General features: G+C 58.0%; 1 protein-coding gene across 7 annotated transcripts in view; it reads left to right on the top strand.

Moving 5' to 3' along the window:
- Positions 1–24,547, top strand: part of VAV2 (vav guanine nucleotide exchange factor 2) — a 71,937-nt gene extending 47,390 nt beyond the window's left edge. Inside the window, exons 4-30 of one of the 7 annotated variants that reach the window (XR_013539636.1) lie at positions 5,144–5,212; positions 5,546–5,648; positions 6,007–6,021; positions 6,887–6,985; positions 7,602–7,670; positions 7,778–7,878; positions 8,242–8,341; positions 8,514–8,609; positions 9,477–9,545; positions 11,937–12,023; positions 12,552–12,637; positions 12,752–12,884; positions 13,252–13,266; positions 13,916–14,025; positions 14,293–14,394; positions 14,750–14,838; positions 14,998–15,014; positions 15,820–15,835; positions 16,298–16,425; positions 17,263–17,337; positions 17,759–17,811; positions 18,048–18,164; positions 18,342–18,429; positions 18,554–18,677; positions 19,893–19,945; positions 21,600–21,754; positions 22,012–24,547. Coding sequence is in view for 6 of the 7 variants with exons in the window: in XM_078382704.1 (XP_078238830.1) it covers positions 5,144–5,212; positions 5,546–5,648; positions 6,007–6,021; positions 6,887–6,985; positions 7,602–7,670; positions 7,778–7,878; positions 8,242–8,341; positions 8,514–8,609; positions 9,477–9,545; positions 11,937–12,023; positions 12,552–12,637; positions 12,752–12,884; positions 13,252–13,266; positions 13,916–14,025; positions 14,293–14,394; positions 14,750–14,838; positions 14,998–15,014; positions 15,820–15,835; positions 16,298–16,425; positions 17,263–17,337; positions 17,759–17,811; positions 18,048–18,164; positions 18,342–18,429; positions 18,554–18,677; positions 19,859–19,945; positions 21,600–21,754; positions 22,012–22,059 (2,251 nt within the window). In the remaining variant the exon portion in view is untranslated. Of the gene's footprint in view, positions 1–5,143; positions 5,213–5,545; positions 5,649–6,006; positions 6,022–6,886; positions 6,986–7,601; positions 7,671–7,777; positions 7,879–8,241; positions 8,342–8,513; positions 8,610–9,476; positions 9,546–11,936; positions 12,024–12,551; positions 12,638–12,751; positions 12,885–13,251; positions 13,267–13,915; positions 14,026–14,292; positions 14,395–14,749; positions 14,839–14,997; positions 15,015–15,819; positions 15,836–16,297; positions 16,426–17,262; positions 17,338–17,758; positions 17,812–18,047; positions 18,165–18,341; positions 18,430–18,553; positions 18,678–19,858; positions 19,946–21,599; positions 21,755–22,011 lie in introns of all 7 variants that reach the window. The other 6 variants (XM_078382704.1, XM_072984709.2, XM_078382705.1 and 3 more) reach the window with 6 other exon arrangements.
- The last annotated feature ends 666 nt before the right edge of the window (positions 24,548–25,213 follow it).

Below are 25,213 nucleotides of genomic sequence, written 5' to 3'. Positions count from 1 at the left end.
AGAAGGACCTTGAGGGAGCACAGCCTTTTCACCCTCAACAAGTAGATTGCTGCCTAAATCCGGTTGCCAGTCCCAGCTCTGAGTTGCCCCCGGGGCCTCCAAGGGGTCTGGTAGGGGGGGGGCGTCACGCCACCTGTCCCTCTCCAATCCTGCACCTGGGGGGGGGGGTGAGAGGGCTGACTCAGGAGTGGAATCCAGCTGCAGGACGGGAGCCCGGTGTTTCATTTGAATGCCTGTTTTCCAAAACGCCCGGAAGTCTACCTCGTGGTTTGTGCACACCCCTTCCAAGAAGACCAGCGCGTGTCTCTGTGGAACTGGGGAGTTGAACCGGAGGAAACGGCCTTCCCAGGAGCGCCGGCTGCACAGCCCATGGCGGCTGGTGGTCTTTTTGGAGTCTGGCGTGTTTCCTTTTGCTCCCAAAGAGAATGAGAGAGAGAGAAGAGTCCTGTGGCTCGTTCCTCCCTCAACTGAGCGACTCGCCGAGTGCCGGCTTCAACAGGGCCCCGTGGCAGTTGCCGCACGGACCGGCCTGAGCTGTTCTGGACCCCCCAAAAGCCTTTGCTTTGCAAAACCTCGCCCTTCGTCCTGGGAAGAATAAACACTCCCGCTGCCTCCTTGGATCTGTGGCCAGAGAGCTTCAAAGGACCGCCGGGGAGGGGGAAGCGGGGGCCTCACCCCAGTGCAGCAGCTTGCCCGTCACTGCCGCAGTGTGACATCCTCTCTTCTTGCTGCGAACTTCAAAAGATGTGACTTCAGGGCTGAAAACGGCCAGGGCAGCTCCTTGCCCCTGCGAGTAAACAAAGCCGAAAAATTGGCTCAAGGGATGGACAGATGGACACAGCTGGACGTCCCACGCTGGAAGGGAGCCTCTGTGTGCACGCATGTGCGTGTGTGCGTGTCTGTGTCTGTGTGTAAGATCCCTCCGTCCTCAAGCCTTTGCTGTGGTAGGAGGTGGGGCCGTTCTGGAAGTGAGCGATGGGTCCTGGTGGCCCCAGTATGCCAGTTTTTGGCCCCCAGTGAGCACAAGCAGCCACACGCGGCATCAGCATCAGCACCACATAGCATACAGCCTGCTGGTAGGGAGAAGAGTTATGATGATGGCTCAGTGCACGGAACCTCTAGATTCATTCCAGTATGTAACCGAACCCAAGAGCTTGAACCAGGAAACGGGGGATCGGGAGGGGAGCTGAATAGTTCGGAGGAAAAGTCGGCAAGGATTGCCTGCTGGCCATCGCCCTCTTCAGGTGGAGAAGGGCATTGCAGCGTGCTGCACTGGAGGCTGGGATGGGTCGGCAGGAGGGGGCCTTTGGCTTGTCTGGCCTGCTATAAACGGGTCTGGCCCCTAAGCAGGCAGAGGAGTGTCTTGCTGCGCCTTTGCAGTTCGTGGCAGAGGGAGTGTGGGACGGCTGCCCCTCCCTCCCTCCCTCGGAGAGCGTTGACCCCTTCCTTGCCTCTTGGCCATTGTAGGGCCGTGACCTGCTGCCTGCCCCTGCGGTCTTAGGGTGACCAACTCTGGACAGCCCCTTTCTCTTTTTCCTGGTGCAGCGGGAGCGATGGGCACCAACTGGGGATTCTGCCAGGAAAATGCCCAGAGAGGAGGGAAGCCCTCGGCTCCCAGTTGTTCCTGGAGCCCGAGTGGCTTCGAGAGGGGCCGGAGGGGGCCAGGTGATAAAGGCAGCAAAGAGTTCCCCCGGGACTTCCGGATTCAGACACTGCTTTTGTAGAGTTCTTCTAGGAGACCTTCTCTCTCCGTAAAGGGGAGGGGGTTGTCCTTCCCATCAATGGGTCCAGGATGGGGGGGGGGCGACTCACTAGCAACCCCCCGGGCCCATGCCCAATCAGGCTGGCCCAGCTGGCTCCCTTTAATCGTGGCAGAATTAATATTCACTGGAGGCGAACAGACGGGGGCTGGCTGCGAATGGCGACCCGATGCCTTTAATTACAGAGGGGAGCTTGTTTGGCTAATTAGAAGCAAGTGCAGATGCTTAATGGATTTTGAGCTTCATGGCGGAGACGTCAGTTTTGTCTTTTTTAGAATTCTTGCCGCGTATGCCAAAAGCAGCTGTCAGAAGAGGCCGTCCCGTTGGCTGAGCCGTGGAAATGTGGCAGACTTCTCGAGATTTTGTCGACATGTGGAGTAAACGTTTCACTCCCTCGGCAGTGAAAGCGTCCGGGAGTAGATTCTGGGCAGGGCACGAAAGAGGTGTGGGTTTTTTTTTTTCCCCTAAGAGATTTTGGTGGCCTTTTAAAGAAGAATCCGGTCAATTTGTTGGCCTTGGACCTGGTTGCGTTTGAGCCAGCGAGGCGGCCGGAAGGGCGTGCTGAAGAGGAGATGTCGCTCTTGGGGGGGGCGATAGAGAGGGGGGGTCTCAATTGGGCGGCGCACTGGGAACACAGCTGTGCTTTGGTGGGCCTGAAAGACCCACAGAGCCCCAGAATTGTAGGGCTGGAGAGGAATCCCAAGGGTCATTGAGCCGTCCAGCCCCCAGAAAAAGCGGAAGCGCACCACCTGAGCATCCCTGACCGGCAGAGCCATCCCACCGCTCCTGTTTCAAACGCTCCCGTGATCTTTCCTGGCAGTCCCTTCCGTTGCTGAACAGTGCAACGTGCCTCCCCATGTTTCACTGGAGGTCTCCTTGACCAAGATGCGGATTACTTTACATTGCAGTCCCTGATCTCTGGAGCTGCCCGCGACAGACGTGGTCCGTCTCCCCTTCGGCAGCCCTTCGGCAGATGTTGGCGAGTGGCTCTCCGTGTGGCCCCTCTGCCTTCTCCCCTCCAGGCTCAACGCACCCAGTTCCCTCTACCGCTCTTCGCAGGGCGTGGCTCCCAGACCTTTCTCCCTCCGGGTCCCTCCCGTCCGCCGGACACCTTCCAGCTGGTTGGTCTCCTCCTGAAACAGTGGTGGCCCCAGAACTGGAGCCCGCGTGGCCAAAGCAGGACGAAGCGGCCCCGTTGCTCTGGACACGGTACTTCTGTTGATGCAGCCGAGCCGTCAGATCACAAATTCGGGGGAGCGGTGGGTGTGTGCGCGCGCGCTGGAGGTGCTGCGTTGGAGGTGCCTGTGCCACGCCGCACGCCCCCCGGGCTGGAGGTCAGCCGACCCAGCGCTCCCTCCCTGTCTCCCTTTGAGGCCATATGGTGGCACATCTCGCAGGGAACAGCGATGCTTAGTGACAGGGAACAGACCCAGGATGCCAACCGACGTGGCTGCTCGGAAATCGCGCTCGATGAAGACAGGATTCCCAAATGGCCAGCAAGGTTTCGCTCCTCTTTAAAAGCTTTTTGCAGAAGAAGAAGAAGAAGAAGAAGGGTGGGGATTGATGCCCCCAGCCGTTTCCCAGCCCCGCTTCTGCAGACTGCGCTTGACCTTGAGCAGCTACTTTTTGCAAAAAGCCCAAGGCTTGCCGAGGCTCCTTCGGCCCTGCTGGCCCCTGTGGGGGTGTGGACCCTCCCTGGGGATGCAAACCCCCCCCCGGGTTTTGCATCTCTGCAGATCTCTCAGCCCAAAGCCTGGAAAGTTCTGGATGCCCAAGGACAAGAGTTTTACCCTGGATCCGGACACAGAATGTGCCCCGAGCCCTTCTTCTCTTGCCTTCACTCTGGGGAGTTTCATGTCAAGAGATGCTGAAGGACGACATCCGTGCAAAATTTTCTCTCCAGTTCTGTGGCTGCCTCAGTTACTCCTGCCTCAAGAATCAGAACATGCGCAGGAAGGTTGTGCTTGCATTATAGTTGTCAATCACATTTTTGCTCTTCATATGCTTTTGTAGTTAGATGTTTTTCCTCCCTTGGGGCAGCAATGCTTCCAGATACAAGCTCAGCGTATCATCTCATTTGGTCCTGAAACAGATCCTGCCTTGATGTCCTAAGGGAGCTGCCTGCAAAGCAAACGATTGATCTTTTACATGGAAAAGGGAAGGGTTTGCAGCCAGCTCTGAGGCAGGGAGCAGACAGCTTTCCCACCCCCACCCCACTCTTTGGGGGAAGGACCCACAGCTCCTGGCACAGCCTCAGCCCTGCCGGTGGTTCCTTCCTGGTTCATGGGGGGGGGGGGATGTCAGAAGCAAGGCATCCTCAAGAGCTCCTGCATGGTCCTGAAAAGAAGATCCTCCTCTCTGGCTCGTTAGCCAAAGAAAAGCTCCAGGGTGATTTGCAAGGAGGGGGGGGTGAGAGGGAGGGAGCTGCCTGCGTTTTGGCCGCTTCCTGCGCCTGGTTTGACAGTTGTGAGCCCTTCTCTGAAGCGAGACAACGTAGTAAGAGCCTGGCTTTGCCCTGGAGGCCTCTCTCGATTGGGCGATTGGGAGGCAGCATCAGGAAACAAGTCCTCAATTATTGAAAGGCAGCTGCCGCCGTGTTTGTCTGCCCGAGAGTGTGACGGATGGACAGGGCTTGAATGCTCTTTTTCACACAGCAGGGAGCCTTCCACCACCCCCACCCCCAGCCCGCCCGCCCATTGCCTCTTCCGCCATTTCCACCCAGCAGCTCAGCCTTTGGGATTGAAGGGAGGAGAGCCACCTGCCCTGCCAGACTCACCTGAGGGAGCTGGCCGGACAGCCATGCCCCGGGCAGTGGAGAGATGCTCTTGGCACCCCGAAACGAGGGCTAAATCTGTGGTCGGTCCTGGGGGAGGGGGTCTGCGTATGCTTGGCGTGAAGACCTTCCTTGAGCCCCAATGTCAAGACCCTTGATATGCCCCTCTCACACACATACACACAAACACACACACACACACACACACACACACACACACACACACACACTTTTTCTTTTTTTTCTTTTGGCTTAACGTAACGGTCACCATCAGCAAACTGGGAGTCAGCCTCTCTCCCTCCCTCCCTGCCTCCCTTCCTCTGTGCACCCTGCAGGCAGATGTGTTCAGATGCTTCAGGGCTTTGATGATGTTTGGGTGGTAAGAATGGAGGCAGGGCTTGGCCCAAAGGGACCCCAGAAGCACCTTGTGAGTTGATGGCCTCCAAAACATCCTAGTCCTTAACGTCCCTGCTTAGGTCTTGCAAGTGGAAGGCAGTGGCTTCCTTTCTTGAGTCCACCAAGACTCCCACTTCTCTGAGCAGCTTTCCTGGCAAGCTCCTTCCCAGCTGTCCTCGTTAACGGACCGTCCTTTTCTCTCCTTCCCTCCCAGGCCATTTCCTTCAGAGGAGACCACAGAGAATGATGACGACGTCTATCGGAGCCTCGAGGAGCTGGCTGAGTAAGTCTCATGTCTAGCAAAGAGCGGCTGCCCCTTAGGGTTCTGGTGCTGAGGGTGGGGTGAAGGGAAGCAGGGCCCAGAGGCCTTAGAAGAGGTGGCCGTGCGCGTCTGTGGAAGCCTGTCAGGGCAAAAAAGGGAAAAAGGGGGGAAAGACAAAAAACAACAACATGGGGGCTCCTGAAGGATTCGCTGCTGCATTTCAATGGGAGCATCCATGGACCTTCTTGGGCCACTTCTTCAAACCTAAGAGGAGAGCCGCTTCCCTGGAGAAGAGGTGGAATAAAAAGGGAGAAAATACAGGGGAATTTTCAAGCGGGTCTGTTTTTGTTCCAGCGAGCATGACCTGGGGGAGGACATTTACGACTGTGTCCCGTGTGAAGATGAAGGGGACGACATCTACGAGGACATCATCAAGGTGGAAGTCCAGCAGCCCATGGTGAGACATGTGGGGGGGGGAGGAGATGATAGGGGTGGCTGGGTGGGGGGGGGAAGGATAGTGGTCATAGAGGGAGAGGGTGGGTGATGGACCCCGGATTCCTTTTGGGGTCGGAGCAGTGTGACTCCCCCATGAGACGGGCAATCTGCTCTCCTAACAGCCTTTTCTCCACCATACAGTGAATTCGTTTTTCTTTTTTAAAAAAAGTGTGTGTGTGTGTGTGTGTGTGTGTGTGTGTGTCTGTGTGTCTGTGTGTCTGTGTGTGTGTCTGTGTGTGCGTGAAGAAACCTTACATGTTGCCAAAGATGTAACCAGGGTGCACTTTGCTTCTTGTCCTCCCCCCCCCCCCATGCTTCAGATCAGATACATGCAGGTAAGTGCCCGGTGGGGGGTGGGCAGGGATTTCCCTCTGGGGGTGAGAAAGCTCACAGGTGTGTGCCAAGATGCAGCCCCCTCCGTGCCGCCCCCCCCCCCGCTCAGCTCAGCTCTGAAAGATAAACTTGCCTTAGGCCTAAAGGAAAAAACTAGGGTGTGAAGGTGCCCAAGTTCTGGGACGAACACTGTGTTTGGAAGGGATGTCCGTGATGTTGTTGAGGGACGTGAGGCTCCTTCATGGCTGGATGACCGACCTCGGTGCTGAAGGCCGTTCTCCGTCAGCTCCCAGAGGTTGGTCGACGTACGCCTGGCTTAGGGGCAGCTTCTGCACAGAACATGCTCCTGCCCCATCCGTCTCAGGCTCCCTTGTGCATGCACAAAGGGGCCCCCTCGTGCCACCGTGTCAACCGAAACAACAAACAACATGAGTGTTTGCAGCCAGTGACCTCCTTCTGTTTGGAGGGCTTCTGAAAGGTCGCCTCCCTGCGCCCTGGCCCCTTCCCCCACAAAGCTTCCTCCTCCGGTTGCCGTGCCAGACACCCAATTTGGACTGGAGAAGCAGCCGCCGGGCTGGGAGCTGCTTAGCCTCATCTCAGTCACACACACACGAAACCCCAGAGCCCCCGTGTGCTCCACGGGGTAGAGACCGAGGGGCCTGTGTCACGCCTGCACCTTCCCTCCCCACCCCCCAGCAATGCGGCCAAAGGACGAGGCTCCCTTGTGTGAAGCGCAGTGGAGGGAGGATCTCACCAGGGACACACACAGCCCCGCTTTCCACTTGGTCAAACTCTGACCCACCCCGGACGAACACAGTCCGTTTCTTACAATGCCCTTTTCCCTGGCTTTTCTCTTCCTCTCTTTAGAAAATGGGCATGACGGAAGATGACAAGAGAAACTGCTGTTTGCTGGAAATTCAGGAAACGGAGGCTAAATACTACAAGACGTTGGAAGACATAGAGAAGGTGTGGGTCAGGCAGGGGCCACCCCATCTCCCACCTTGCGGGGGGGGGGGGTTGTGTGAAATCTGCGCTCTCCCGTCAGCATGCCCCGTGCCTGAGCCCTGTCCTTGGGGGGCCCAGAGCCTGGCTGTGGGGAGACGAGAGCTCGGAGGGCAGGCAAGGAAGGCCGAGGGCGAAGCCGGCCAGCCCGTTCGGGGTGCCCGGGAGGCAGGCAGGGTTTGGGCTGGAGAGGAAGGGCAGGCACCTCTTTGGCCCAGGGATCGCCTTCCGGGGGGGGGAGGGGAAGGCGTTCTGGACTTGGTTGGGGGTGCTCAGGCATTTCTATCATCACAAAGAGGCCATCGTGCAGCCGTGGAATGGGTGGTTCCGTAGCCCATGCCAGTGAAAGGTTGGCGCCGTTTCTGGCAGGCACCCACAGGCTCTTCGCTGCCCTGGTCCACCCCCCCCTCCCAGGCACTGTCGGGTCCTGAGGCCTCTTCGGAGAGCGTGTGCATTGGAGGCATAAACATTCCACCAAGGCTGGAGATGGAAGACCTGGAGGGTCCTTGGGAGATCTCCTCTCTGGACCTCGTGAAGGGAAAGCAATAATAATATCTGTGTTCCTGCTTTCCTTCTGCAGAACTACATGAACCCCTTGAGGCTGCTCCTCACGCCGCAAGACATGGAAGCCATTTTTATCAACTTGGAGGTACTCCAATGAAGTTCAATGAAGGGGGTTCCCTTGTCTTCCCCACACGTAATGACCAGGAAGGAGGTTTGGGGTTGGAACGTCTCACCTGCTTCCTTTCGTTTTAGGACCTTATCAAAGTGCACTTCAGTTTCCTGAGAGCCATTGATGTCTCCATGATGTCTGGAGGGGGCAGCTTGGCCAAAGTCTTCCTCGAATTCAAAGAAAGGTAAAGGAAAAGGGGGGGGCAGAACAGGGTGGGGGCCTGGATGACGAGAGTGAAAAGATCAGGGCCTTGACAAACCATCTCCAGCACTTCCTGGGGGTTGGGGAGTGCTGAAATGCCAAAAAGAAAAAAAGGAAGAAAGAGACAATATTGCCCCACAGGGCAGAAAATGTTGGAACCACATTGGGGAAGATTTGCATCCTTCGGCAAAATTGAGCATCCTTTGTCGTGAGAGCCGAGGACGCTTCGAAAGGACCGGTGGGGCCCTCGCCTGTCCGGTGCCCTCTGAGGGGGCCTGTCCCCTCCTCACGCCTCCGGCTGACAGGCTGACTCCCCCCTCCCCCCCCCACTCTGCTTTTTTCATAGGCTCTTGATCTACGGCGAATACTGCAGCCGCATGGAGCATGCGCAGACCACCCTGAACCAGCTCATGGCCAACCGTGAGGATGTGCGGCAAAAAGTCGAGGTAACTGGGGTGGGGGGGGGCGGTGGTTGTCCGTGGTGTGATTTTCCTCTGCACACCATGTGTTCTTCGTGGGGTGTGGGCGTGAGCGTCGGGGAGGAAACCTGATTTGAAAGGAGTGGTGCAAATGTGTTCCTTTTTTCCTGCTTTTCTCTCTCTCTCCCCCCCCTTTAAGGAATGTACCTTGAAGGTTCAAGACGGGAAGTTCAAGCTGCAGGACCTGCTGGTGGTCCCGATGCAGCGGGTGCTGAAGTATCACCTCTTGTTAAAAGTAAGGTTCACGAGACTGGGGGGGGGGGCTCCGAAAGGGTCCCAGGAGGGAAAGGCTGGCCTTTCCGGTGAGGCGGGAAACCCACCCGAGGCGCTGGGAGGGCCCAACGGAAGCCACGGCCAGAGCCAGCGAAGAGGCTACGAAAAGGCCTCCCACGAGCCGCTCGTGGGGCCAAATAATTGGCTCTGGAGGCATGAGGGGGGGGAGTTATTGGAGGAGGAGGGGGTCCATCTGCGAAAAAATTGGGGGAAGAAAGGGGGCCGAGTGGAAGGCAATTTGGGTTTGTGGGGGGGAACACCTAAGAGGCAAAAGGGGAATAAAGACCATGATGATGATGATGATGATGATGATGATGATGATGATGATGATGATGATGATGATGATGATGATGATGATGATGATGATTTTAAAAAGACAAACCCAGGGCATCTTAAAGACTGACTGATATATCTTGATGTGAACTTGCGTAGACTGATCCACCTCCTTGGCCATTTTATTTTTGTACCTTATTAAAGTATTAGCCTTCTTTTTCCTTTTGGGCTCTGAGGGGCAGGAGATTTGGGGCCGGCTGATTTTTCACCCAGAGGTTTCTCTGTGGCTTCCTGAGAAGATGCCGGGAAACCCTTTGGTCTTCCAAGAGCTTGAGCCTCCGTCGCTCTCAAGAGCCTCCCTGTCCAGGAGCAGTCTAGGGCTGCGGCTAAGCTCAAGGGGTCCAAGGGCATCTCCGGGTCCTCTGCCGGCCAGGATGTCCCAGGGATTTGCCCCCAACAGCCCCTCCCCTCCAGGCGCTTCCACCCCCACCACCCCCCGGGGGGGGCTGCCCAGGGCAGCTTCCAACCCCCCCCCCCTTTTTCTGTTACCTCCCAGGAGCTGCTCAACCACTCGTCCGACCGTCCGGAAAAGCAGCAGCTGAAGGAAGCCTTGGAAGCTATGCAGGTGAGAGGACGTTGCGTCCGCCCGGCCGGCCTCCGGGAGCCTCGCGTCCAGTCCAGGGAGCGCAGGGCGGTGGCGGGGGGGGACAATGGTAGGGGGCAGGGAAGGGCCCAAAGGGGAGGCAGAGCTCTTTTCCGGGGTCTCCTCCCTCTTCGGTTTCCGAGGGCCCGGGGGGGGGTTTCCTTCCGACACAGATGGGAAGCGCTTCCCACGGTCACAGAGGCGGCCAGCGCATGATGTTTCCGGTTTCAGCCGCGGAAGGAGCTCTTGCTCTCGGCCACCCCAGCCCTCCCGTTGGGGTTTGTTTGTGTTGCTAACGGTTGCTGTCAGGGAGGATGGCGGAGGGGCCGGTCGGGTGACATGATGGGTCTTGCCACTCGGGCCTTCCCCCCCCGCTTCAGAAAGCAGCCGTGGAAGGAGCGCTGGAGGGGCCGAGGGGTGGGGGGGTGGCGGGGGTGGGGGGGGTGGCGGTGGGAGAGGCCGGTCTCCTCTTGGAAAAGCCCGCACTTCCTTCATCCGGAGCTGACAGGAAGGAGAGCTGAGGGGGAAAAGGACGGGCAGGGAGTGAATAGGCAACGAGGCAGTGAACGGAACGGGGGGGGGGGCGCGTCCGCTCTTCCTTCCTCCCCCAGCCGGAGGGCCGAGCAACTGGAATGGGAGGGCAGGGAGCGCTGGGGTCTTGTTCAGCCCCGGAACCTCTCGGCTCAGGGACGCTTGCCAGCTGGGGGGGGGGGGCGCTGGGGGAATGAAAGGTCTTTCCCCACTGAGGTCTCTTCCATCTCGAGGTCGGGCTTGGCTTTGGTAGCCCAGATAATTTTTTTTAACTTCCCCATTTTTCTGATCCTGCATCTTCCACTTTTTGGTTGCACATCAAACAGGGAGGTGGAAGCTGTGCTTGGGTTGCCCTGCAGCCCCCCCCCTCCTCAGCCCCCCTCCCAACCCTGTCTTGGCAGCCCCACCTCTCCCGCCCACCTGCCGAGAGGATCCAGGACACAGGATAGGTCTCCCAACCAGGGCTTGCCTAAGTTTCCATCTGGGACTCCAGATCCTATCATCCCCAGTCATGCCTGCTGAGGGACTCTGGGACTGGCAGTCTGGAGGAGAAACTCCGAATCACTCTGGGGCAGCAGGAGGTGCCACGGCCCTTGGTGCCTCTGCTCTTCCCCCTGCAAGGTCCCCGTGAGCACAAGGTCCTGCTCCACACCAGCCGCGGACACCTTTTGCCAGTTCCTCGGTCGGCGCCGGCCAGTGCTGAACGCTGGCACCATGCGGTTGGTCGGCGTTCAGCGCCACGGCTGCATTTATCTCTCTCCAGTAGGTGGGCCTTGTGGTTTTCGTTCTCCATCTCGTGCCAGCTGCTGCTGCCGCCCTCCTGTGCCTGCTGGGAGAGTTGCAGCGCCACGGCGGAGGGCCCGGCTGCCCAGCCGTCTCTCTCCTTCCTGAAAGAAGGCTGGATGGCAGCCTGGGAGAGCCGGCCTCGGTGGGGCTCAGTGCCAGCTGCCAAAGGAGCGGTGCGCCCAGCGGCTGCCGCCGCCACCTGTGGGCAGTGTGACGTGTTTGCCGTGGGCAGCCACGAGGGCCGTCCACCCACAACGGCGGCTGGCATGTGACTGGCAAAGGGGCCCTCGGTTCTGCAGGAAAAGTGGCTGCAAGAATATTTCGGGGGGGGGGGGAGCTCTAGAAGAAGCCGCCTTTTGGTGTTGGTGGGGAAACCCTTCAAGTTTCTGGGACAGCCAAGGCGGGGGGGGCTCTTTTTTTGCCTCCCTGCTTCTAACACAGGGGACATGTTTACTCCACTGGCTGCCCCCTGCCCCCCCCCCCCGGTCACACCAAGGAAACGGTTTGTCCGAATTGCTGTGAATCCTGAAGGAAGGCCAGGACTCTCGTGTGGGAATAAAAGGCTTCCCACCCCCTCTTAAAATGGACAGGATCCCAACACCTCGGAGGGCAGTGAAGTGGAGGAGAAACGCCTGCTAAGAGGAAGAGTTGTGTTTCTTTCCCACTGGTGTTGCTTCGGTTTCCTCTTTTGTTGTGTTGTGTTTGTTTGGTCTTTTTCCATAATCGTATACTGTACTTACTGTTGTTCACTTTAAATGCTGTCTTTGGGGGCAGGACTCAGCGATCTATAGGGTCCCTTCCAGCCCAGCAGTTCTCAGGTGATGGTGATGATGATGATGATGTAAGCCGCCTTGGGTCCCTTGTAAGGAGAAAGGGAGAGTGGAAATATTTTAAATACATAAATAAAAAGTTTAAAATCGTATCCTACCCCTTTCTCATGTGCAATAACGGCACCGGCCAGCCCCCCCACACACACAACACGCATACACACACACCCTTCCTCTCTCCCTCCATGAGGCTTAGTGTTTCAATGTCGGCTGCGTCTCTTTTTTTCAGGACTTGGCCATGTACATAAATGAAGTTAAGCGGGACAAAGAGACACTGAAGAAAATCAGTGAATTTCAGAGCTCTATAGAAAACTTGGTAAGGGCAAAAAAAATTCCTTCCTTCACTCAGGCAATAGGAAGCCAGATTTCGACTGAAGATCATGAGAAACCTCTTGTTAGAGCAGTATGATGATGGAACCCATGGCCTCGGGAGGTGGTGGTGAGCGCTCCAGCGCTGGAGGCCTTCCAGAGAACACTGGACACCCCCCCCCTCTGCGAGATGGATTGGGATTCCTGCCTTGAGCAGGAGGTTGGGCTCGATGGCTTTATTGGGGGGGGGTCCCTTTCGACTCCAGGATTCTAGGATCCGAAGGCCCCTGATTCCAACTGCCTGATTTTCCCTGGCATTTCCTCCCCGATTAACGGCATCAATGGGGCATCAGGAAGCATTTTCCGTGCCCGACACTAAGGCAGCTCCGGACAGCGGAAGAAGAAGGGTGGGTCTCAAAGGTTGACCACGTCGGTTCCCTTTTCCTGTCTTAGGGAGCCTTTCGGTCCATTTAAGCTTTTCAGTGCCTGTGTTGTGATATTCCCTTTGGCCTCTTTTAACCTTTTCCTGCCACAGCCAGTGAAACTGGAAGAGTACGGGAGGCCAAAGATTGATGGGGAGCTGAAGGTCCGCTCCATCGTCAACCACACGAAGCAGGACAGGTGAGCAATCAAGGAAGACGGGGCCGGGAGCTTCTTCTTTAAGAGGGGCAAATCGCTATTGGTGATTGTGGTCTGGCTCTTGACCCATCCATCCATCCATTTACATTTTGGCAGGTATTTGTTTTTATTTGACAAAGTGGTGATTGTCTGCAAAAGGAAAGGCTACAGCTACGAGCAGAAGGAGATCATTGAGCTGCTCTTCTACAAGATGACGGACGACCCCACCAACAATAAGGACATCAAGAAGGTGGGTGGGTGGGCGGGTGGGCAGGGGGCAGCAACAGAGGCATCCCAGCACTCAAGGGAGGGAAAGGCAGACTTTCAACAGGGGATGGGGGCGGAGATGAGTTTGACAGCCTATGTCCCAAAGGGCGAGCCAAGGTGAATGTCAACTTCCCTCTGGGCACGAGAGGCAGCCTGTCCATCTGCTCATCTCAAGGGGTCCCAGAAAGGGAGAAAGGTGGGGAATGGTTCTTGGGGGGAGGGGGTGGATCCTGGAGAGAGCGGTCCTCAGGGTCTTGCTCTGGAGGGTGACCGGCATCCTGCCTTAGAACCCAGACTCGAGAGCTTCATTTTAACTGATTGCGTCTCCCCCCCCCCTCCATGCTTCCCAGTTGCACGGAAAAACGGTGAGCCATCCCTGCACACTCTGTTGTTGTTGCTTTTCCTTCCCCCCGACTTGTTCCTTATTAGAGTGGCGCTCTTGAGCGCAGGAAGGCCTGGGCATGCCTTGGAATGGCACGCCTGACGCCAAGCCCTCCGAGGTGGGCCGAGGGGACCCGGAGAGCTCTTGTGGCCTGGAAAGCCCCCAGCCCCAGAGTTTTGATGGGAGACCCCGCCTGAGCTGAGCACCAGTTTTATGGGAACTGGATGCAAGCCATCAGCCCCCACACCCCTTGCTCTGTTCTCCTCCTCGGGCTGGCCGCAGCGGTGACAAAGGAGCGGGGCCTTCATCTGCCCACCCCACAGCCTGTCAGGGCCACTGCCCCCCCACCCCCACCCACCCCCAGGGTTTTGTCAGAGGGCTTCCTTCCCCCTCGAGGTGGAGGGTTGTGGGCAGACCCCGGAGCTTCTCCCCCGGCAGGACGGGCAAGATGGCCTCTGTCCCGCCACGCCCCCCCCGTCCTCCTGCAGTCAGGCAAAGTGGTTTTCCCTGGTGGGGTGCCATGGTCCCATTACAGGCGGGGGGGGGGCTTCCAGGGTGTTGGCATGCACTGCTCAGCCCCTGTGCACCTCTCCTCACACACACACCCCGTGTCACCCCCCCTTCCTCCGCAGTGGTCGTACGGCTTCTACCTCACCCACCTGCAAGGCAAGCAGGGCTTTCAGTTCTTCTGCAAGACCGAAGAGATGAAGCGCAAGTGGATGGAGCAGTTTGACATGGCCATGTGAGTCTCCCGGGGGGGAGGAGGAGGAGGAGGGGGGGCGGCATCTCATCCACTTGACCCAGCCCTCGGTCGAGAAATCCTTCTATCCCCTCCCCCACCAGCTACGGCTATAGGTAAAAAAGGCAGCACAGACCACTTTGCCTTCTGGATTGGCTGCGGGGGGGCGGGTGGGTTCCTGCACAACAGGGGTGTTGTTGGGCAGCTGTGGAACAAAGTGAAGAGAAAAGAGAGTTGCCGTTTTTGTGCAGCTTTTGGTTTCCTGCTCAGGTCCAACATCAAGCCGGAAAAAGCAACAGCAAACAACCACAACTTCCAAATGTTTACCTTCAACAAGACCACCAACTGCAAAGCCTGCAAGATGTTTTTAAGGTAAAGTCCTATCAGGCTTCAACGGTTGATCGATGGGGTCTTTTTAAGGGGGTCCCAAGGAGCGTAACAAGGATGGCAAAGGAGCCTTGGCAAGGCGTGTTTCCAAGCCCCCCCCCCCGGAATGCATCAAAGAGGAAGTCCCCTCCCCCACTGTCCCCTCCCTCCAGGACACCAAGGTCCCTTTGCCTCCTCTTTCGGCCATGGGATGTGCTGCCTTCGCTTGCCCCCACACCACCAAACCTTGGGTGGCCAGGTGGGGGTGGCCAGGGTCTACGTGGCTGGCCTGGTTGAGGGGTGGAGACCCGGCCGTTCCTGCCAGAGGGGAAAAGACCCTCCCCGCCTTCTCCTTCCCCAGGGGGACTTTCTACCAAGGCTACCAATGTATGAAGTGCAAAATCGGCGCCCACAAGGAGTGCCTGGAGATCATCCCCCCCTGCAAAATCAGTAAGTCCCCTCCCCTAGCGCAGCAAGCGGGGCCCCGTCTCCAGGTGGGTCTGGCAGCGCAGGTGTGTTCTGCACACCCACTTCCCTAGTCAGGCCCTCGTGGGTCCCTCGTGGCGTGGGCGGGACCGTGACTCCCCTTTTTTTCATTTTAACTTTCAGGCTCTCCTGCTGACCAGGTAAGCTGTGTGGCTTTTTAGCATCTTTATTTGTTTGTTTAAGATATTTCCTGTTCCGCCTTTCTCCCCAAAAGGACCATCTTCTCTCTGGGAAAGGTGTCGTGGCTTCCATTAGGTGGTCCCGTAGTTTCCACTGGTGCAGAATTGGGGGAGGGGATGCTGAAAGATCTGGGACGTGGTGGCGGCGCTGCGGGTTAAACCGCAGAAGCCTCTGGGCTGCAAGGTCAGAAGACCAGCCGTCATAAGATCGAATCCATGCGACGGAGGGAGCGCCCATCACTTGTCCCAACTCCTGTCCCAACCTAGCAGTTCGAAAGCACGTTAAAAAGCAGATAAATAGGGACCACCATGGTGGGAAGGTCATGGCGTTCCTTGTCTAGTCGCACTGGCCACATGACCACAGAAACGGTCTACGGACAAATGCTGGCTCTATGGCTTGGAGACGGGGATGAGCACCACGCCCTAGAGTCGGACATGACTGGACTGAAAATGTCAAGGGGAACCTTTACCTTTACCTATGTTGAAAGAGGAAAGGGGTGGGTGGACACACGTTCCCAAAGGATCTCTCTGCCTCCTGACCCTCCCGAAACCAGACGCCCGCACAAAGCCACACAGAGCAATCTGCTAAGGGTGCTCAAAAGACTTTACCTACGCGTGCACCCCAGCACCCTGCTATGCTTAAGCCTCTTAGCAGAACTCCCATGTCAAAAATCTGGGCACCTGTTCCAATCATAAGAGTGTTTTGCAAGCAATTATATTGTATCTTAAAGCATTTCTCTCTCTCTCTCTCTCTTTCTCTCAACAGGAGTCACTCAATGTAGGTAAGATTGTGAGTCTCCTCTTCCTGTTGTTGTTGTTGTTGTTCGTTATTACGGCTGCCGTTCTGCTCCAGGATGCTCGTTTGGGGATTGAGCAGGTGGGGAGGGGGCTCTGGTGATGGAGTTAGACCCAAAGCATAAGGAGCGGAGACTCGGGGAGTGGGCGGGGCTTTTAAAGAAACACTTGCCTGGCTAACAACGGGGGCTGCTCTAAACACCCAGTTCTTTAAGCAAGAAGCCCCTGATCCACCTTGCCTTGACAGTGCAGGTGCTGGTGGTCTTCTGATGTCTTTGGAAACTATTGGTTGAAATCCAGTTCTGAGTCACCTCGAGAGTAGGCCCGCTGACTCAGTGGAACGTACTGAGGCACTGACTCCCCAAATCCCTACTGACTCAGTGGACCTTCTCAGGGCGTGACGGATCTCAGCCCAAGCGCGGTCTCCTCCTCTCTCACTTCCCTTCCAGGTCCCAAAATGGTGGCGGTCCAGAATTACCACGGCAGCCCAGCCCCTCCGGGGAAATCGGTCCTGACTTTCCAGGCTGGGGAGGTCATTGAGTTGCTCAGGGGAGACCCAGAGTCGCCGTGGTGGGAGGTGAGTGCTCGATTCCCCCCCCCATCTCGACCTCCAACTCCAAGAGGGGGTCTAGCTTTCATTCTCCTATCCAGGTAGTCACCGTCTTTTGCAAACCACAAGGTGGTGACACACAAGAGGGGTGAGAGGGGGAGCAGGTTATGCAATCCTTTCCGGAGCAGAATCCGTCCATGCTGGATTCCAGAATTCTTCGCCTGGGCATGTCCTCGGTTTGCCCGAGGGGCACAAGGGGCTCCCCCCTGGGGATTTCAGGGGAAAACCTCTTGCTCTGAGTGGTTTGGGGCCTTCTGCTATGTACCAAGAGGTCCTGACGAAACATGTCTAGAACTTCCCATCACCCACAAGGACAAGCCTGGTCCTCAATGTTTTCACAGCCCATCATTTCTTCTGTATAAGAAACAGTCAAGTTCAGGTGGCCCTTAAGAGATGGGGGGGGGGGTTGACCTCAAGCTGTGAGTCTGTCTTCATGAAACTCACCCCACACAGACATCACGTGGACCTGAAGTTAAAGAGCCAAGATCAGGCCTTTCCATTTGAGCAAACAAACAAACAAACAAAATCCACCACAGCCTGTCATTAGAAAACAACAATAACAACAAGCCATGTTTGCCTCCAACATTGTTCAAAGAGTGAAAGCTGTCTGATTTCCAGAACGGAGGAGCTGTGGGTGGGATCCTGTGCTGTTGAGGGGAAGCGGAAAGGCTGCCCGCTGATCTTCTCAGTGGAACCAGGATGAAAGGGTTGCCCGGGGGGGGGGGCGGGGGGCGGGGGGGAGATGCTCTTCCTTGGATCCATCTTCTCTTTCTCGCCCTCCTTCACCCTCTCTTTTCTTTCCAGGGGAGGCTCATCTCGTCCAAGAAAGTGGGTTATTTCCCCAGCTCTTTGGTGAAGCCGTGCCCTGTGGATGCCCGGGTAAGAGTGCCACGGGAGCAGCCCTGGCGTTGAAGCCCTTCAAGGCGCTTGCCACGGATCCCGAGGCAGAGCGAGCCAGAAGGGGGAACGGGACCCTCCCTTCTCCCTCCACGTGGCCCCAGCGTGACCGGCGCATCTGTGGCAAGAGGGCACATGGAGGGGGGCGTGTGTGGCTGAGTAGAGGGAGGTGGGCTCCCCCCCCCATGGCCCCTTCCTCCCAGAGGCTGAGGGGAGGGAGAGCCTTGGTGAGGGCCTCCTCGCCAGCGTTGCCCCTCATGCCTCACATCAAGGACGGCGAGCATTTGCAGCAGGACTTTCAGGAAATCCTCCTTGACTCCTGTGGGGGGGGCGTTTTGGAGGGGGGGGACCGCCCCACCCTGCCTCCCCCTCTCAGCCACCCTCTCTGTTGTGTCCCCTGCAGCCGCCCAACAGCCGCCCCCCCTCGCGAGAGATGGACTGCTCCACCTATCCCTGGTGAGTCCTCGACCCACGAGGCGCCCTCCCGGCCAGGCTGGGCTGGGCTGGGCTGGGCTGGAGAGGGGCAGGAAGGCTCTGCAGCCCCTCCCGGGAAGCCGGCAGTGGGAGGGTCTGCCCTCTCTCCGGGCTCCCCCCCCTCCGGCCCCCCTGAAGACCCCTCCTCCTGCTGCCCCAACACCGAGGAAGGGTTCGTTGGGCCGAGCCGCGTACGAGAGGCCTCTTTTCTCTCCCAGGTTTGCAGGCAACATGGAGAGGCAGCAGACGGACAACCTCCTGAAGCTGCACGTCAGCGGGACGTACCTGATCCGGGAGAGGCCGGCGGAGGCCGAGCGGTTTGCCATCAGCATCAAGTACGTCCGGGGGGGGGGCAGGGGCAGGGCTGGCCCTTTGGCCTGGCAATTGGTAGCCTCAGCGTTTGTGTCCCTGGAGGGAGGGTGGAGCCGGCTGGCCTTTTGGGACGGTGGGGGGGGGGCACAACGGCCACGACGGCTCCCTGGACCCCCACGCGCTCTGCGTCTCTCCCACAGGTTCAACGACGAAGTGAAGCACATTAAGGTTATCGAGAAGGACAACTGGATCTACATCACGGAAGCCAAAAAGTTCGAGAGCCTCTTGGTAAGGACGGCCGTTCCGGGGGGGGACGAGGCGGGGCCCGCCTTCCGAGGCAGCCGGGAGGAGGGCCCCGCTCCGTGGAGCCCCCGCTGAGAGGGTCACCCAGGCCTGGATCCGTCCCCTGCAGGAACTGGTGGAGTACTACCAGACGCATTCCTTGAAGGAGAGCTTCAAGCAGCTGGATACCCCCCTGAAGTACCCCTACAAGTCCCGGGAACGCTCCACCTCCAGGACCTCGACGCGCTCGCCAGGTGAGGGAAAGAGGTCCGGTGGGGCCAGTCCTGCGAGGAGGCCCACGGGGTGTGTGTGTGTGTCTCTTTGGCCCCGAGCAGCCTGGGGCACGGGAGGTGGGAGGGGCAGGATGAGACCCCAGAACCTCGGGGTGGGGTGGGGAAGAAAGGCAGGAGAGGCCATCCTCTATGCTCCTCTGCAACTTCCAAGGCTTCACTCTGCTCTACCCCCCCCCCAATAAAAATCTCCCCATGGATCAGAGGCTCAGGGACATGCAGCCCTTCCCCCAGGCAGGAGGCAGCCCCATGCCAGGCCTTGGAGCACAATGCCTGGGGGGTGTGGTGGTGGGGGGAGTTATTTTGAATGTGATGTGGGTGCCAGCCTTTTAAAGAGGGGTGCAAGCAGGCAGGAGAGCCGTGGCCAAGCCAGTCGTGGCGCTCAGGACGTGGCTGGGCTGGGAGGGCGCCCGGAGGAGCCTGGTGGGCCGCTAGGGTCCCTGGGGAGGCTCGGGTGGACCTCCCACAAGACCCGCCACGTCTTCCCAGAGAACGTGGCCTGCACTCAGCAAAGCTTCCGAAGACTCGGCGGGAGCAACTTTCTCGTGGCAGCTCAGAGCCTGTCGGGATGGGGGGAGAGCCGTGAGGCGGTGGGTGGAGGGTCAGGAGGGGGCCACTGGCATCCTCTCTCTGCCACTGGGTCCTGGAGATGAAGGGAGGGGGCGGTGCGCACACACCCCACACACACATACACAACTCGGCCCCCTCCGTCCCTGGGAAGCGAGGGGGTGGTCCTCCTTTCTGCTCTACGGTCCTGCTGGCTGGAGGGGCAAGAGGGGTGGTGGGGAACTGCGGGTGTGGGGGGGCTAATATTAACCTGCAGGGGAGGCCCTTGTGTGCCTGGAGGTGTTTCTGCCAGTCAGTTCCCCACCCATACCCCCCCACCTCACAGGGAGAGCAAAGGGCTTTTGGAGATGGGTCCAGAATCCCAAAGGACAGACCCGGAAGGCTGCCTGTCTGGGAGGAGGGGGCCTTCCACGCATCGTCGTTGTTCGTCCCCCCCCCCGCGTTGTTGATGTCTCCCCTCCTCTGCAAACTTCCCACTTTAATGCTGTCCCCTCCCTCTCTCCCCCTCTTTGTCCTCCTGCTGCTGCTTTGCTTCTCTCTCCCCCCCCCCACCCCCCCACCTGCCTCCCTTTCTGCAGCCGCCTGCGGTTCCTACAATTTTTCCTTTCTCAGTCCTCAGGGCCACAACTTCGCTTCTCCGAGCTCCTCCAGCCCTTTCTGGTCAGGTATCTGTGTGTGCGTGTGCGCGTGCACCTGCGTGTAGAGAGAGGCTGAGAGAGAGAGAGAGAGAGAGGCGTCGCGAGAGGAAGCCTCCATTCTTTGAGAAAACAAAGCAAGAAACAGGGGGCTTTCCCTGGGTTCCTTCTCTGTTCCAGCTGTGGTGGCTGGTGGCTGTCCACGGACCAACCACGGGTGAAAGCAGTGGACATGGGTGAGGGGCTGGCTCCCCACAAATACACACACACAGAGAGAGACAGCATTCTTGGGGAAACCATCCAAATAAAGACACAGGTCTTCCACGTGAGGTGTTTATAGCACCTCTCCTGTGGATCGTAGCACAAATTGAGAAACAACTGGATTTTTAAAAAAATTAACTCAGAAAATCCCGGTGTGCTCTTTAGAGGGTGAGGGGCCGTTCTGCCATGTTTTGACAGTGGCCCAGAATGGTGGGGGGGGGGGCTGGGGGGGCTGCCCCTCCTCCCAAGGTTCTGGGATGGGCAAAGGTAGCCACGGGATCTCTAGAGATAGTCCACCCTCATCGCTAAAGAGAAACCCAGGTGGCTTTTCTGAAGGATCCTCCCCACCTCCCCACCGTAGTGATACCTTTCTAAGGCATAATCCTGACTCCCCACACACACACACACACACATCTGGTAGATGCAAAATAATTCATGTCCGGCAGTAGCAGAAAATCCAGAACCAACTCTGTGCCGGACAAGAGAAATCTGAGGCTCGCCTTCCCCTGGCGCCGTGCCTACAAGGCTTCCTGGGTAGACGTGCAGAGTTCCCCTCTCCCTTTCAGCCCAACGAAGGGACTGTGTGTGGAAGACGAGGCAGCTTCTGGACAGGCTTTCTCACAGGATGGAGGAGGGGACCCCCCCGAGGGCTCTCTGTGTGTCTGTGCGTGCGTGTCCGTCCATCCATCCTGTCCCCCCTCGTTCCACCAGCTGCCCCATGGCGCTTGCCTGCCTGCCTGCCTGCCTGCTTGCCTGCCTGCCAGCTGTTCCAGTGGGGCTTTACGCCAGGGAGCCTCCTGGTGCCCTTTCGCCCCCTTTCTGTGTCCTGCGCGCCATGCTCGTGCCTGTGCTCTGTTCATTCATCGTGGTGCTCTCGAGCCATCATCACGCCTCCCGTCCCTCCGCCTCTTCCTGCACATCTCGCCTGGGGCTCCACCCAGTTCAACCTAAGTTTTAAAAACACCAGAACGCGGCCGATCCACCCACAAACCGGGCAACTGGGCGAGGAGGCAACGCGAGAAATACAAGTGCCTTTTTTCCTTTCCATCTGGGAAGTTGGGAGGGGCTCCTCAAAACAGCCCTTCGCTCCCACCGAGGGGGCTGCTCCCTGGTGGTGGCTTGCGCTGCAATTTGCTGCTTCTGGACTGAGATGGCTTTTCCCTTCTTTGGCCTGTGAGTTCAGCCTCTCACATTTCCAGATCAGGATCAGACCATCCTGCTGGCAGCCCACCATTCGGTCCATGCGGGGACCCATCCTGCTTGGGGCAAAAGCCCCAGCCCCCAACGAGAGAGTTCGGGTTGAACTCGGTACGGCAGCCCGGCTGGCGCGCCCGAGGACGGCTCCCTGACCCTAACCCTGCTTTTGTTTTCCTCTTGCCTCCCCGACCCCTCCCTGCCCTTCCCCGCCCCTCCCTGCCCCTAGTTTTCACCCCTCGGGTCATTGGGACGGCGGTGGCCCGGTACAACTTTGCTGCGCGGGACATGCGGGAGCTCTCCCTGCGAGAAGGAGACGTGGTGAAGATCTACAGCCGGATCGGGGGCGACCAGGGCTGGTGGAAGGGAGAGACCGACGGCAGGGTGAGTCCGGCCCCAGGCTTAGCCCCGCTGGGGAGGAGGAGAAGTCATCGTGGGAGGGGGCGTTCTCTGAGCCCGGGAGGGGCCCGATCCTGGCCTCCGTGAAGAACTGGAAAGGTATTCCAGCAAAGCTGACGGAGGGAGGACGAGAAGTCTTGTGCCCGGCGCCCGTGACGTGGCATGAGCTTTCGTGGTGGATCGCCTCCTTTGTCGGAGGCCCCTTGCCCACCTCTTGCCCCTTTCTCTCCTTCCTGCTGCAGATTGGCTGGTTCCCTTCGACCTACGTGGAGGAAGAGGGGGTGCAGTGACCGCCCTCCGCCTTGAGGGTGCCGCCATCGGCCGACGCCAGGAAGAGAGGCCTCTGTGGGCGGCAAGTGCCCGCTCTGGAAGGGGCTCCACGTGGAAAGGGACTGACCAACCAGAGACCCGAAACCCCTTCACCCTTGTGGACCTGTTTCTCTGTCTGCAGAAGGACTGGAGGGGGAGAGTGAGCCCCCCAGCCCAGCCCCCCCCCAATCCGGTGCGGAGCCTGTGCACGCCTTGGGTCTTCTGTGGGCCGGAGGGCTGCGGTGGGCTCGGCCCAGGCTCTTGGCCGGCTGGCCTTGGACAGAGCGATCCACGCCGGCGTTCAGGGAACTTTTCAAGAGGTTGGCCAGAAGGGGAGGTCTAGCGACTGCTCTGCTTACGGATCGCGCCTGGGCTGCGCCAAAATGGACCCACATGCAGGAGGGGGGCAAGAAGGGAGGTGGGGCAGGGGGAGCCTCCTGGCAAAGGGGCCGGGTTGGATTTCTGCAAGGTGTCACGTACCCTTTGAGGGTGAGATCCTGGTGCTGTTAACAATCTGACTAAGAACCTCTCATGCAGCTTTGACGGCAGTGCCGCGGGGCGGTTCGCGCCGGTGACTCAGGGGCCGACCCCACTGCCCAGGGGAGTGTCACACCCCAGAGAGAGGGGCTCGGACTCCTCTCAGGCCTCCCCAGGCCCTGGGGCTCAGAGGCCCATCGTGGCAGCTCTGCCCCAGGCCGGAGTTTTGGTGCAAGAAGCAGCCAGGGCGGGCGCGCCTCGGAGGGCCCAAGGCACGTGTCGGCTGCCATAGGAGCTGTGGGGTGTGCGAAGGGACCGCCACCCCCACCTGCCCCCAGCTTCTGCCCTCAGCCCTGTTTCGGCAGCCCTTTTGCGCGGGCGGAGAGCCGAGGGGAGCTGCCCTTGGACCCCCTGGCGCCCAGAAGCCCCCTCCTGAGTGGCACCGCCTTTGCCTCCCCCTTGCTGGGTCAAGGAGTCCAGAGTGCACCTTTTTTTCCTCGGGGGGGGGCCTCCCGCTTCCTTTGGTGGGTCCCCACAGCCTCTGTGGGAACGCCCGCACCTTGCACAGCTTTTTTTTGGCTTTGATGCTTCTCCTTTTCCCTGCATTCCCAGAAGGTGTTTATTTCCCCTCTCCTCCATTGGCCACTTTCCTTGCAAAAGTGTTTGTGTGTGGGGGGGAGGGTGTTCATTTTTCATGGGGTGCGACTTGTCGGTGGGATGCGTGGCTGTATTTTTACACTCCTGCGTGTACACGGTGTGAAGAGGGCCATTTCCTCGGCCCTGCTGAAGCCCTTTTCTCAAGCAGCCTTGGAGGGCCATCCGCCTTGGCTCTTCCCCACGAGAGCCCCCAGCCCCTCCCCAGGCATCGAACACCAACGTCTGCAGCCTCCAGCCTCGCAAGTATAGCCTTCCATGCCCCTGGTGAGGTGCTTTCCTCAACAGGCCCAGCCCTCCTGGATTGGCGAGCAGGGCGGCCTCCCGGCAGAAGGAACCGCCGTGGCGGCTCACGTTTCCTTTCCCCCACGGCCACTGGTCACCCTCCCACAGGCTGTGGCCAGGGTTTGGCCACCTTCAGAGGAAGACTCCCACCCTGGGTGCTGTGTGGTCCACATCCAGCTGCTTTCATTGCCTGCAAGGGTGGGGGGGGGTTTGCACCCCTAGAGGATCCCCCACCGCAGCTTGGAGGCAAGATGGGTTTTCAGGAGCCGAAAAGGAGGACCGGGAAGCCCCAGGACAGTCCTTGACCCTCATCTTGGGTCAGGCTCGCTCTTTCTGGCCTTTCCTCCACCCCACCCCCCTTTTCCTATGGGATGCGTGCATGAGTTAAACAGACTCTTTGCTAAGAAAGAAAGAAAGAAAGAAAGAAAGAAAGAAAGAAAGAAAGAAAGAAAGAAAGAAAGAAAGAAAGAAAGAAAGAAAGAAAGAAAGAAAGAAAGAAAGATTAAAAGGGGGGACCTGCAATGCATCAGAACAGAACCAAAGCCTTACTTCTGAGTCAACCCAGGCGGCGTGAAGTTGCAAACCCTTCCTTTTTTGCTACCTGACAGGGACTTGCTTGAGTTTTTCCCGCCATTGATTTCAAACATGGTTTTTGGGCTTCCCAGTCAGTTTCCAGGCACAAGAACGACCAAAAAAGAGGGGAGGAGACAGGGCTTCCCCCAACACAGCTGTCCTCCCAGCACGCGGAACCTTGCCCTCGGTTTCCCTGTCCACTCTGGCGGAAAAGGGGTGCAGCTGCTCACCCTCCCTTCTGCCCCTGGGTGGAGAGTTTTTTCTTCTTCTTGATTTGCTTTTGTCAGATTTCAAAATACAGTAAATAAAAGCAGGACACAGATGGATTTCACCTACTTGAGTTCATGCACCTGTCTATCATCTTCTGTGACACGCGTCACGGCAATTGCACAATTTAAAAAAACCACCTCAGGAAGCACCCGGATTTACTGCCCAGGACAAAGGCCGAAGGCGGAGACAGTCCGGAAGAGCTCCTTGCATCCAGGCGTTTGCTCATTTGGAGGCAGCTGGGCAGTGTCTCAGTGCCCTCTTGTCCCTCCTCGGGGAAATCAAAGCATTGCCTGGCTGGACGGGGGGGGGGGGGAACAAGCAATGGGCACCAGACGGCTGCTGCTTTTATTTTAATTTTTTTTCCTTGCTTGCTTAAGAAATTGCACTCCCTCCCTCCTTCCCCCCACCCCCACAAGGAATGGCTTGGTTTGTAATGAATTGTTGACCTAGTTGCCCCCACCCTATATATTTGTGAATAAGAAAGGGAGCTTTTTTTATTATGAACAGTGAGAATATTGTACATATATTTTAGTTGATTTTACAAAAGGAGAACATTTTTAAAGAACTGTAATAATGGAGAAAAAGAACTGTATGTAAATTCCTTGATTTTTCGTTGTTATTGTTGCTTTATTGTCTGTTTCCTTTGCACTGCCCTGATGGAGGGCCAGGAGGTGGTGGTGGCGGTGGTGGCGGGGGGGGGGGGGACGCAAGAAGATGGGACGGTTAAGCCGGGGCTAAGTAAAAGTTCAGGAAAAATCATAAGGGCCCTGGATGGAAACGAAATACTAGCTGCTAATTAGACAAGCATCACCTACATGCTCTTCCCCCCAGATATGGGCCTTTTGTGGGTTGGGGGGGGGTTGTTCGTTTCTCAAC

This window comes from Pogona vitticeps, chromosome ZW-PAR (genome assembly GCF_051106095.1).
Source record: "Pogona vitticeps strain Pit_001003342236 chromosome ZW-PAR, PviZW2.1, whole genome shotgun sequence".
Classification (NCBI taxonomy): Eukaryota; Metazoa; Chordata; class Lepidosauria; order Squamata; family Agamidae; genus Pogona; species Pogona vitticeps.
Note: the sequence above shows the minus strand (reverse complement) of the source record. Positions and strands in the feature narration are given on the sequence as shown.